The 12,662-nt window shown below is 40.9% G+C and overlaps 1 protein-coding gene across 3 annotated transcripts in view; it reads left to right on the top strand.

Moving 5' to 3' along the window:
• Nucleotides 1-12,662, top strand: part of LOC126456840 (dyslexia-associated protein KIAA0319-like protein) — a 150,200-nt gene that overhangs the window by 65,008 nt on the left and 72,530 nt on the right. For all 3 annotated transcript variants that reach the window (XM_050092650.1, XM_050092652.1, XM_050092651.1), the window contains exon 6: nt 4,663-4,834. In XM_050092650.1, coding sequence (XP_049948607.1) covers nt 4,663-4,834 — 172 coding nt within the window. The remainder of the gene's footprint in view (nt 1-4,662; nt 4,835-12,662) is intronic.

A 12,662-nucleotide genomic window follows, 5' to 3' on the forward strand; every position in this document is an offset into this window, starting at 1 on the left:
ATAATATACAAACATTACAGACAAAATAAATTTCAGGAACCTTCCAGAAATGATAAACGCTTAAAAAAAAGTGGTTGGGTTTGAAATAGTCACCCCCCCCCCCCCATGCCAACTAGGAATGCTAATCACTACGCCACACTGCATGCTCCACAACTCATGGCAATGGGGCAGTGCAGTTGTTGAGAGACTGATTTTTTTATATTTGGGAGAAAGAAGTTTGCACGTCTGGCCATCCTGATTTGGGATTTACTCTAAATCATTTCAAGCAGGTTCCTTCAGCAAGACCACAGCCAACCACATTTCCTATTCCCATAAATACATGCTTGTGTACTCTAAATGATTAATGGAAAATCTCATATAAAGATGTGAAACAAATACTAACAAAGAGATAGAGGGGCTGGCCAGTACTTACCTCAGCTCAGTATAGCCGATAGATACACAAAAAACAGAACCGAAAATTTAGGTTCCTAGCTTTCGGAACAAATGTTCCTTCGTCAGGGAGGAGAGAGGGGAAAGGAAGGGAAGAAGGGAAAGTGGATTCAGTTACTCACAACCCAGGTTATGAAGCAACAGGGAAAGGAAAACAGGGAGGGTAGCAAGGATGGAGGCATGGTTGTCAGAGGGAAGCCAAAGATATTCTACTGTAAGTACTGTGCCAGCTTCAATCAAAAGAGGATGCATACAGAAGTAAAGAGGTAGATAGTATAAAGATAAACACAACTATGTAGGATGAAAAGATGCGTGAATGGCTAAAGAGGAAAGGGAAAGAGGAGAAGACTGAAGAGTAAATGGGAGTGAGGTTGTTTAACGTAGGTTCAGTCCAGGGGGATGGCGGGATGAAAGGATGTGTTGGAGTCCAAGTTCCCATCTCCGCAGTTCAGAAGGACTGGTGTTGGGTGGGAGAAGCCAAATGGAACATACGGTGTAGCAGGTTCCTAGGTCCCTAAAATTATGCTGGAGGGCATGCTCCGCTACTGGGTATTAGACATCTTGTAGGCGGACAGTTCGTCTGTGTCCGTTCATGCCCTCAGCCAGTTTAGTTGTCATACCGATGTAAAAGGCTGTGCAGTGCAGGCATGTCAGCTGGTAAATGACATGTGTAGTTTCACACGTGGCCCTGCCCTGAATTGTGTATGTTTTACCAGTAGCGGGGCTGGGCCGCATGGAGGAGGCTTTCCTGAAGACCCAACAGCTGCTTCCCCTGGCCTGGTATAGGTTCATAGATGACATCTTTGTGGTCTGGACTCAAGGTGAAGAAACACTCCTTAATTTCCTCCATAACCTCAACTCCTTTTCAAATCTGAATTTCACCTGGTCCTTCTCCAAAACCCAAGCCACCTTCCTGGATGTTGACCTTCATCTTGTTGAAGCTCACATCCACACCTCTGTCCATATCAAACCCACAAACAAACAACAGTACCTTCACTTTGATAACTGCCATCCATTCCACATCAAACGCTCCCTTCCCTACAGCCTAGGTATTCGTGGCAAACGTATCTGCTCCAGTGACGAATCCCTCAACAATTACACCAATAACCTGACCAGTGCTTTCCTCTCCCGCAACTATCCTGCAGACTTTGTCCACAAACAGATCTCCTGAGCAATACATTCCTCCCCGTCCAACAACAGTGTTCCTATCCCCAGACCACACAGAAGCATCCCCCTTGTCACCAATATTATCCTGGCCTCGAATACATCAACAAATTACTCCGCCAGGCATATGACTTTCTCAAGTTAACCCCTGAAATGAGATCATCCCTTGTCAAAATTCTCCCCACACCTCCCAGAGTTGAGAGTTGCCTTTCATCACCCCCCCCCCCCCCCCCAACCTCCGTAATATCCTTGTTAAACCCTACAATATTCCCAGACTACCTTCTCTACCCAGCGGGTTCCTACCCCTGTAACTGACCCTGCTGCAAAACCTGCCCCATGCATCCCCCCACAATCACCTACTCCAGCCCTGCTACTGGTAAAACATACACAATTCAAGGCAGGGCCACGTTTGAAACTACACATGTCATTTATCAACTGACATGCCTGCACTGCACAACCTTTTACATCGGTATGACAACAACTAAACTGGCTGAGCGCATGAACGGACACAGGCGAACTGTCCGCCTAGGAGATGTCCAATACCCAGTAGTGGAGCATGCCCTCCAGCATAATTCTAGGGACCTAGGAACCTGCTACACCGTATGTTCCATTTGGCTTCTCCCAACCAATACCAGTCCTTCTGAACTGCGGAGATGGGAACTTGCACTCCAACACATCCTTTCATCCCGCCATCCCCCTGGACTGAACCTACGTTAAACAACCTCACTCCCATTTACTCTTCAGTCTTCTCCTCTTTCCCTTTCCTCTTTAGCCATTCACGCATCTTTTCATCCTACATAGTTGTGTTTATCTTTATACTATCTACCTCTTTACTTCTGTATGCATCCTCTTTTGTTTGAAGCTGGCACAGTACTTACAGTAGAATATCTTTGGCTTCCCTCTGACAACCATGCCTCCATCCTTGCTACCCTCCCTGTTTTCCTTTCCCTGTTGCTTCATAACCTGGGTTGTGAGTAACTGAATCCACTTTCCCTTCTTCCCTTCCTTTCCCCTCTCTCCTCCCTGACGAAGGAACATTTGTTCTGAAAGCTAGGAACGTAAATTTTCGGTTCTGTTTTTTGTGTATCTATCGGCTGTACTGAGCTGAGGTAAGTACTGGCCAGCCCCTCTATCTCTTTGTTAGTGCTTGTGTGCTCTGCATGGTTGTATATTTGAACTATCTTCTTTCATTCTATTACGATGACAAATTCTGTATCATTGTAAGATGATTCCTACCTGAGTAAATAAATATACTAGCTTTCAGAAGCTCTTTTTTTCTCCTTGTCCTCACAACAGGTTGGTTCCTGTCATCTAGTGATCTAAGTCACCTGTCCCTTTTTCACTATCCCAAACTTAGTCCACTCTCCTCACCAAGGATGGAACTTATAGTTCTATAAGCTAGAATAGCGCTCTATGCTTTTATGTGTGTCTGTTGGCATTATGTCGATGCTGTTGAGTATTTGTGGGACTTTTCTGTTATGCTCTTATTATGTGCTTGCTGTCTGTTAGAACAGTTGTTTCACAATTAATTTTATTGTTTTGCAGCTCAATTATCAAAAAAATTTGTGTTCTTCTGCAGTTAAAAGTACAGTCAACATTAACAACCTACTACACAATTTGGCAAACCCAGTCAACTGTTTTGATGTACACAATGAAATTTCATTTAGCATGTGAGCATGTTGCCACAATACCCATGCTTAGGAGCTTGCTTCTATCATGAAAATCTAAAATTCTCATTTACAAAACAGTTATACGTATGACACTGAGATGTGGACCATGACTGCAAATGAGGAAAGAAACTTTAGCATTTGCTAGAGAAAGGTTCTGCATAAAATATGTGGTCGAATATACGATCAAGGATTTTGTTGCATTCTTACAAATGCAGAACTAGAACAACTTTTTGAAGAAACTGACACTGTCACTACCATTAAAATAAGAAGACTGAAGGGGGCAGGACACATCGTCAGAATGGAGGAAGAAAGAACATGTAAGATGATTTTTGATGGCAAGGCTGGAGACAGACAACAGAAGGGATGTGCCAGAAAGAGATGGAAGGAGGGAACTGATGAAGACATGAAAAAGCTGGGTATCAGAGGATGGAGATGGAAAGCCATGGACCAGGTAGACTGGCAGGATATTGTGATGCAGACCAAGGCCCTTCAAGGGTGTAGAGTTGAGAAGTAAGTATGTGAGCATTTTACCTTGTGTGTGGCCCATATAATGTACACACATTTGGAAGTACATAAATGTTTCAGGGTATGGAACAAGGTTTTCAACAAGTTATACTTTTTATCATACAGTACAGTGAGGCAGATACGTGTTTTTACATGCTGATTTTGAGGAGTAAGAGCACTATGAACCCGCACTTTAGCACTGTTAAATCACAGATAGACTCAATTTTTAAAAAAGTGAAGTGAAATTAGGAATAAGAGAGCTACAATTGACATATACAGAGGAAAAACATGAACTTTTGGGGCAGAGGAGTTGGAGGGGAGGGAGGGGGTGGCAGAAGTGAGGCTAACTGTCAGAAGGCAAAAGGTGTTGTGCGGTGTATTCTCTCCCTCTCTCTCTCTCCCTCCCTCCCTCCCTCCCTCCCTCCCTCCCACCCCCCTCCCCCCTCCCCCTCTCCCTACCCCCTTCCCCCTCTCTCTTTCTCTCTGTATGTATGAGCATCATGTGTGCACCATCTACGTTTTGTGAAATAAACTCACTTTTGTGTACATGTTTTATCATTGTATGAAAACACAGATTGCTACTTACCATGAAGAAGACACACAAAGTTGCAGATGGCTACAATTAAAATACCCTAACATAATTATACCTGTCTTTAATTATACCTGTCTTTAATTATGCCTGTCTTTAATTATGCCTGTATGCAACTTGACATGTGTTCTTTATGGTAAGTAGCTGTCTGTCTTTTTGTACATTGTTGATATTCCTACCTGAAGTTCCCACTGTTTGTGTTATCATTGTAACAAAGAAAATTACAATAAAACCATTTTTGTGAACATTTTGTCTTTAAATATAAAAAGCTAATTTGTTCATTTTCTGTTGATTCTTCTGCAATAGGTGTATTCAGAAGGGTTAAGTGGCGTGGATGATAAAACTGTATCACCCTCCGTCGAAGTATCTTCACCCAAGCCACTGAAACAACTTGTTGTCTCTGTAATATCGAAGGAAGTACGGTTACCAGAAAATGAAGTTACATTATCAGCTTATACAGTTCCTGCTGAACAGACAGGTAAGCTGTTGAACAGTTGAGGAAAATAAAAAAAGCTACAGTGATATTTATATTAATAATATAGACAGTGGCTGCAATTCAGTTGGGAGTCTCAAGAAGCAATTGTGCAAAATAATACTTGTCTCTATTGTATTCTTAATTTCTTTGATACATACATTTTTATATATGTAATTGACCTATGAATGTTGCAAATGCTATCACAAAGATAAACCTTGACCTAGCCATCTGTCTCTTTCGTTTCGTGAGGGCATGCCAATCTATCAATAAAACAGAGAAACCCTGGAAATTGGTATAGGAGGAAAATATGAAGTCCCTGTAGTAATAACATTGGTAGAATATTTGAGTTTGGATTATGCTGTTCAAGTCAGTGACCACGCGGTTTGAACATTTTATTTTCGAAACTCATTATTATGTCCATTGCTGTGTGCTAAAATAAACTCACTCATAAAACAAAACAAAACAACAAACCACTCTTATCACGAATTCAGTGACTGTTCCTTTTGTATTGACTGCATCCCCTAGATTCTAGCACTTTGGAAATGAATACCTGGATGGTATTGTAACCTTACAGGGCAAAGTTAAACACTTTAAAAAAATGAAATGAAAAGAGAACTTGGGTACAATTGATGACAAAGAAGAAGAAAACAGGGTTTTGAGTTATTTCTTTGGAATAAATCACTGTATGCACTGTTGTGTCATAAGGCATGGAATTAATACTTGAGCTAAGTATAACATCGATGATTTCAGAGGAAAGCTTTTATGTAGCCAACACACAACAACTTCTTGCTGGTGAGATTGGAATAATTTGGTATTGATAATGGTGGATATTTTAGTCAAACATGTTACTTTTTGGTAAATAGGGCCTGCAAAGGTTAACTGCTTCTTTGATTTACTTGGTATCACTTTTACAAAGAATCAGTCATCTTACAAGACAGGGTGAGAGCCAAGGATCAGATCAAAATTTTGTAGTTGGTAGATATGTGGTACAAAGATGCTTCTTGAACTGTTAGTTCATGTTTGCATACTGAGAAACTTTATTTCAAAACTTGAAAGATAATTAATAAACTTGAAAGATAATTAAGACAGCATGCCATGACAGTATCTGAAATATTTGAGCCGTGTCTGTGCTCTTGAATGAACTATAGGCAAGGAAATCTGGACATTAAAAGTCATGAAAATTTTATTTAACCCTTGGTCACATTTGGTGGTCAACATTGACGTGTGCGGACAGCTTATTAGTTATTAGTAGTCATATCCACATCAAAAGCCATGCAGTACCTACAACAAATTAGGTATATGACTGGGCTGGTGCTATAGCCGGTATTCTGTCAGTAAGACAAGATACGCCGATAATAAAACTGAAGTTGCACGTTCTGAATGGGTGTTGAATCCATGTGGAGATTAGGAGTGGCTTAATAATAAATCAGGATATTCTAGTTTATGTGCCTATCCACTGCTCAGTGATTTCATTATGTGATGAGTGCTAATTTTAAGCCATTCCACTGTTTGCAACCAAGCTAGGATTTTCGAGTATTATGTAAGAGTGAAATTACCCATTTGTGCTTCACTAATGATAATTGTGTGCTCTCTTACCTTCCATCACATGATTGAGTGCATATACAGGCATTGGAAGACATTCTTTAGCAATGCCTGCATCCATTCTCCCCACACATGTAATTTCAGTGCATTTTAAATGGCATGAGGCTCTGTGAACAAGGTTGAGTTGTGGAAAGGTTCACATTTCAGCACTTATTTTGGTTGTTCTCAGCCATTAAGCTCCTCTACCCCTCACTGGCTCTTCGTGACACTGAGCAGTGAGAAGTTGGTAATGATTTGTGTTCTAATGGTTTGAAGCTAATATAGATACATACACCTGAAAGAATAATGTAAAAGAAAGCCATCTAGTTCACTATTCAGCATGTCTTACTGCATGTTATACAGCCAGCAGGTTGTATTTGAACACTGTGACAGCTTCCATGGTACTAGCATGAATCACTGAGATGCTCAAGCTTCTGTCCCAAAATTGCCCAGGTATCTGACATTGTTTGCAGTAAGGGATGCCACATTCCAATTGCGGCTAATCAAGTGACACTGCAAAGGTTTCCATGCAAATCATTAACATGGAATGATAGAAGCATTTCATATCATAAAAGAAGAATTCTACAGAGTAATTAAAGACAGAAGAAGGATGTCTGGCAAGAGTTCCTGAATTCAGTGCATCGTTACACTTTGGTTGGGAAGTCATTCAGAAGGATTACTGTCAGAGCTGTCATACTGAAAGTGGAAGTCTTTCAGTCATTCATTGAGTAATGACCTGGGAAATGATGGATTAATTTTAGTAGCTAACATCTGGTAATTCAAGTGAAAAGTAGAATGTGCGTTATCTCTGACTAACTGTACAGTGCTAAAACCAGATGTCATTCAGTGCAGAATTTTGCAACAACTACACATAAGATTTTAAGGGAGCCTTCTTAATTTTTTCGACGGGAAACTACCAGGACTCATGATGATAAATAGTTTCAGTGCATCTCCTAAACCCGAGGATGATTTTATGTCTAAGGTTTTATTAGTGTGATTGATTTTCTTCACATGCCATTAGGCTGTGGAAAGTACGCCTCCTTCATTTGTTTGCTCTGATGGACAAGATGACCAGTGAAGTCTTAATAAACTGAGTGCTGGATCTCAAGCATTAATGAAATTACCATGTTGTATTTTTTATTTTTATCTTGTGTACACATGATCTATTTCAAGACAATATTGTCTCATTTTCTGGTACATGTTAGGCATGCTTTATAAATTGAATGCTGTAAGCACTGTAATTGGTGTTCCCTCAACCGAGACACCTATAATGTGTCTACCACACAGTTTGATAATTCGTGACAAACACATTCTACTCTCTGTGTCGAAATGGGGGAGGAGGAGATGCAGAGAATAAAGGGTGTTTAATACAAATTCACAAATTGTGTGGCAAATGCATGAGAGGTGCCTCCTTTGATGGATCGACAGTTACAATACGTAGGCTGTTCATTTCATCAAGCATTTCTAGCAGGTACGTGAAGATGAGACAACATTGTCTTAAAATCAGTTGAACATGTGTGAGGTAAACATTAAAATAAAATAAAAAGTACAACTGTAAGGAAACTGACTTTCATTGAAATAAATAAATTACAGTTGAAAGTTATATAGATATTTGACACATAGCCGACACTGCAAAAATTCATTATGATGTCCTAAAACCTTGAATCCTGCACTACATTGCTAATCTTGTTATTCATATGAAATATGGTATGTGATGTGTTGAAAAATCTAGGTCATATTTATCATTACAGAGCAGGTCTTTTATTTTTGTTGGTGAAGATGAAATGCTTCGATCTACCAATTTTGACATAGATTGGACTTGCAAAGACCAGTTAAGAGACATTTGATTTTCCTTTCAATTTCTCTGTCTTGATCTTTTCCACAGGAATTGTTTGTTCGTGTGTGCAACTGCTGTTTAGTTTCTCAATTTGAGTAAGCATTCCCTTCGAGCATTTTTTTCTGTGAGCAAGTTCTCCAGAGAGGACCTCCTTGTTTGATAATGTACCAGCTCTATGAACCATAGTTCTCATGATGGCATTTCTTTGTGACAGCTGCAGCTCAAGCCATGGAGAAATAAGTCATTATCTGTAAATGTTCTATACAGTCCAGGGCCATGGTATCTGTACGTTCATATCTTAGCATTCCAGCCCAAGATGCTGGAGTTGGCAGTCATGTGTGCATGAAGGTTGCTTGCTTTTGTGTATGAATGGTGTGTGTTTCTTGTTTGCTGATGAAGGCTGTGGCTGAAAGCTTTATGTAAGTCTCTCTTAATTGTGCTTGTGTGCAACTTAACATATCTTCTTTACGTTAAGTAGCGTATCTTCTTTACGTTAAGTAGCCATCTTTTCCTACATTGTTCATATCTTAACTAATATGTTAAAATATATCTAAAAACAAAGATGATGTGACTTACCGAACGAAAGTGCTGACAGGTCGACAGACACACAAACAAACACAAACATATACACGAAATTCAAGCTTTTGCAACAAACTGTTGCATCATCGGGAAAGAGGAAAGGAGAGGGAAAGACGAAAGGATGTGGGTTTTAAGGGAGGGGGTAAGGAGTCATTCCAATCCCAGGAGCGGAAAGACTTACCTTGGGGGAAAAAAGGACAGGTATACACTCGCACACACACACATATCCATCTGCACATACAGACACAAGCAGACATTTGTAAAGGCAAAGAGTTTGGGCAGAGATGTCAGTCGAGGCGGAAGTAGAGGCAAAGATGTTGTTGAGAGACAGGTGATGTATGAGTGGCGGCAAATTGAAATTAGCAGAGATTGAGGCCTGGTGGATAACGAGAAGAGAGGATATACTGAAGGGCAAGTTCCCATCTCCGGAGTTCTGACAGGTTGGTGTTAGTGGGAAGTATCCAGATAACCCGGACTGTGTAACACTGCCAAGATGTGCTGGCCGTGCACCAAGGCATGTTTAGCCACAGGGTGATCCTCATTACCAACAAACACTGTCTGCCTGTGTCCATTAATGCGAATGGACAGTTTGTTGCACTTCCTTTCACACTGATCACCTGCCACCCTACCAAAAACCTCTTTCCTCATTACCTTAGCCAGATTCATCCTGACCCACAACTTCTTCACTTTCGAAGGCCAGACATACCAACAATTAAAGGGAACAGCTATGGGCACCAGGATGGCCCCCTCGTACGCCAACCTATTCATGGGTCGCTTAGAGGAAGCCTTCTTGGTTACCCAAACCTGCCAACCCAAAGTTTGGTACAGATTTATTGATGACATCTTCATGATCTGGACTCACAGTGAAGAAGAACTCCAGAATTTCCTCTCCAACCTCAACTCCTTTGGTTCCATCAGATTCGCCTGGTCCTACTCCAAATCCCATGCCCCTTTCCTTGACGTTGACCTCCACCTGTCCAATGGCCAGCTTCACACGTCCGTCCACATCAAACCCACCAACAAGCAACAGTACCTCCATTATGACAGCTGCCACCCATTCCACATCAAACGGTCCCTTCCCTACAGCCTAAGTCTTTGTGGCAAACGAATCTGCTCCAGTCCGGAATCCCTGAACCATTACACCAACAACCTGAAAACAGCTTTCACATCCCATAACTACCCTCCCAACCTGGTACAGAAGCAAATAACTAGAGCCTCTTCCTCGTCTCCTCAAACCCAGAACCTCTCACATAAGAACCCCAAAAGTGCCCCACTTGTGACAGGATACTTTCCAGGACTGGATCAGACTCTGAATGTGGCTCTCCAGCAGGGATACGACTTCCTCAAATCCTGCCCTGAAATGAGATCCATCCTTCATGAAATCCTCTCCACTCCACCAAGAATGTCTTTCCGCTGTCCACCTAACCTTCGTAACCCGTTAGTTCATCCCTATGAAATCCCCAAACCACCTTTCCTACCCTCTGGCTCCTACCCTTGTAACCGCCCCCGGTGTAAAACCTGTCCCATGCACCCTCCCACCACCACCTACTCCAGTCCTGTAACCCGGAAGGTGTACACGATCAAAGGCAGAGCCACGTGTGAAAGCACCCACGTGATTTACCAACTGACCTGCCTACACTGTGAAGCTTTCTATGTGGGAATGACCAGCAACAAACTGTCCATTCGCATGAATGGACACAGGCAGACAGTGTTTGTTGGTAATGAGGATCACCCTGTGGCTAAACATGCCTTGGTGCACGGCCAGCACATCTTGGCACAGTGTTACACAGTCCGGGTTATCTGGATACTTCCCACTAACACCAACCTGTCAGAACTCCGGAGATGGGAACTTGCCCTTCAGTATATCCTCTCTTCTCGTTATCCACCAGGCCTCAATCTCTGCTAATTTCAATTTGCCGCCGCTCATACATCACCTGTCTCTCAACAACATCTTTGCCTCTACTTCCGCCTCGACTGACATCTCTGCCCAAACTCTTTGCCTTTACAAATGTCTGCTTGTGTCTGTATGTGCGGATGGATATGTGTGTGTGTGCGCGCGAGTGTATACCTGTCCTTTTTTCCCCCAAGGTAAGTCTTTCCGCTCCCGGGATTGGAATGACTCCTTACCCCCTCCCTTAAAACCCACATCCTTTCGTCTTTCCCTCTCCTTTCCTCTTTCCCGATGAAGCAACAGTTTGTTGCAAAAGCTTGAATTTCGTGTATATGTTTGTGTTTGTTTGTGTGTCTGTCGACCTGCCAGCACTTTCGTTCGGTAAGTCACATCATCTTTGTTTTTAGATATATTTTTCCCACGTGGAATGTTTCCCTGTATTATATTCGTATCACTAATATGTTAAAAGATAGTAACGATCCCTCTTTTTCAAATTATGGCATGAATTTTATATTACAATAGGTTGATTTTAAAAACTGTGAAGGTTCTCCATTCCATATGTCTAGATCAAAAGCTGATCATCACATACTGATACAATATGTTAAACATATGAAATTCTTGCAACTTAGCTTCGTAATGGTCCATGTATAAATTCTCCAAAACAGGTGATAACGGGCTATGCATAGACTGCCTATCAGTTTACTCATAATATTTCTCATTGAATAGGAAATTGATTGCAATGCAACTGACTCTGAAGACTTTGCTACTTTTTGCTAATTAGTCCCAAAGTTTTCAAATGTTGGACTCTCACAGAGGTGAACAGCATATCGAACTGACTAAAATATCAACATCACAGAGCTGCAGTTTACTGATGCAATGTAACAATTCAACATAGCTAAGAACATAGTTAGTTAATTAGGTAGTCATTTGAGTGTTACATGGGTCATAAATGTGACCTCTTGCTATGATGTGTAACAAGTCAGTTTTACAATTATAGTACACTTCCTCAGTAATTAATGTGGCAACATGTTGATCATGTACGTAATTTCTGAAGTTTTTTCCCCTCCTAACACACTGTTATTTCCTAATCTTACAAAATTAGTGCTACAGGAATGCCTTCTTGTATCCTTAGAAAGCTTAAGCAGTTACAGTGGCATGGTTATTGTGTTACTGAACCCGTAATTGCATTAAATGCATACTGTTGAAATAATGGTTCACCAGAGCTTTTTATTTATGTTTTATTTACTGTTAACAGTTTCGAGTGATTATTCATTCCTAAGCGGTACATTATATGACTTAAATGTTAAGATCTTGTAATTTACTGCTTGAGAATGGGCAATCTCTCCAAACCAGCAACAATAAATAAAGTATAAAAAAGGTGCTCTGATGGACTATGTATTTTATACTGTTTGTTGAGGTAGCAGAACAGCATACACAAGAAATATTCAAAGCCCTTAGTGAAATTACATATCAGTACTGATGTCTCCTCAGTTTTGTGTGTGTGTGTGTGTGTGTGTGTGTGTGTGTGATTGGCATCAGAAGGCAAATTTATCTGATAGAGCGAAAATATATTTTGTCTAGAAAATAGGAAACAAAGCTGCATCTCTTTAGTTACTATCACATGATTTGGTGAGGTATGCTAGAAAGATCCTTGCACAAATGTTAAACTATCTTTTAGGATGAGTTCTTGAACCTAGGAGAATGCATCTGCTATAACAGCCCATCACATGTTCTGTTGTGTATGAATACTTTGAAATCTCCAGTTGATGAGTGAAACATGCTTTCAAGAATAATGTGTTGTATCAATTTAATACAGACACCACAATGACACTTTATATATGGCTCACTTATATAGACCATCTAACACCCATCCTGAGTCACTGTGTACTACAAATATGGTTAGTAGAGATCCAGAGATACACACTATCTGATTAAAAGTATCC

This window comes from Schistocerca serialis, chromosome 2 (genome assembly GCF_023864345.2).
Source record: "Schistocerca serialis cubense isolate TAMUIC-IGC-003099 chromosome 2, iqSchSeri2.2, whole genome shotgun sequence".
Lineage (NCBI taxonomy): Eukaryota > Metazoa > Arthropoda > Insecta > Orthoptera > Acrididae > Schistocerca > Schistocerca serialis.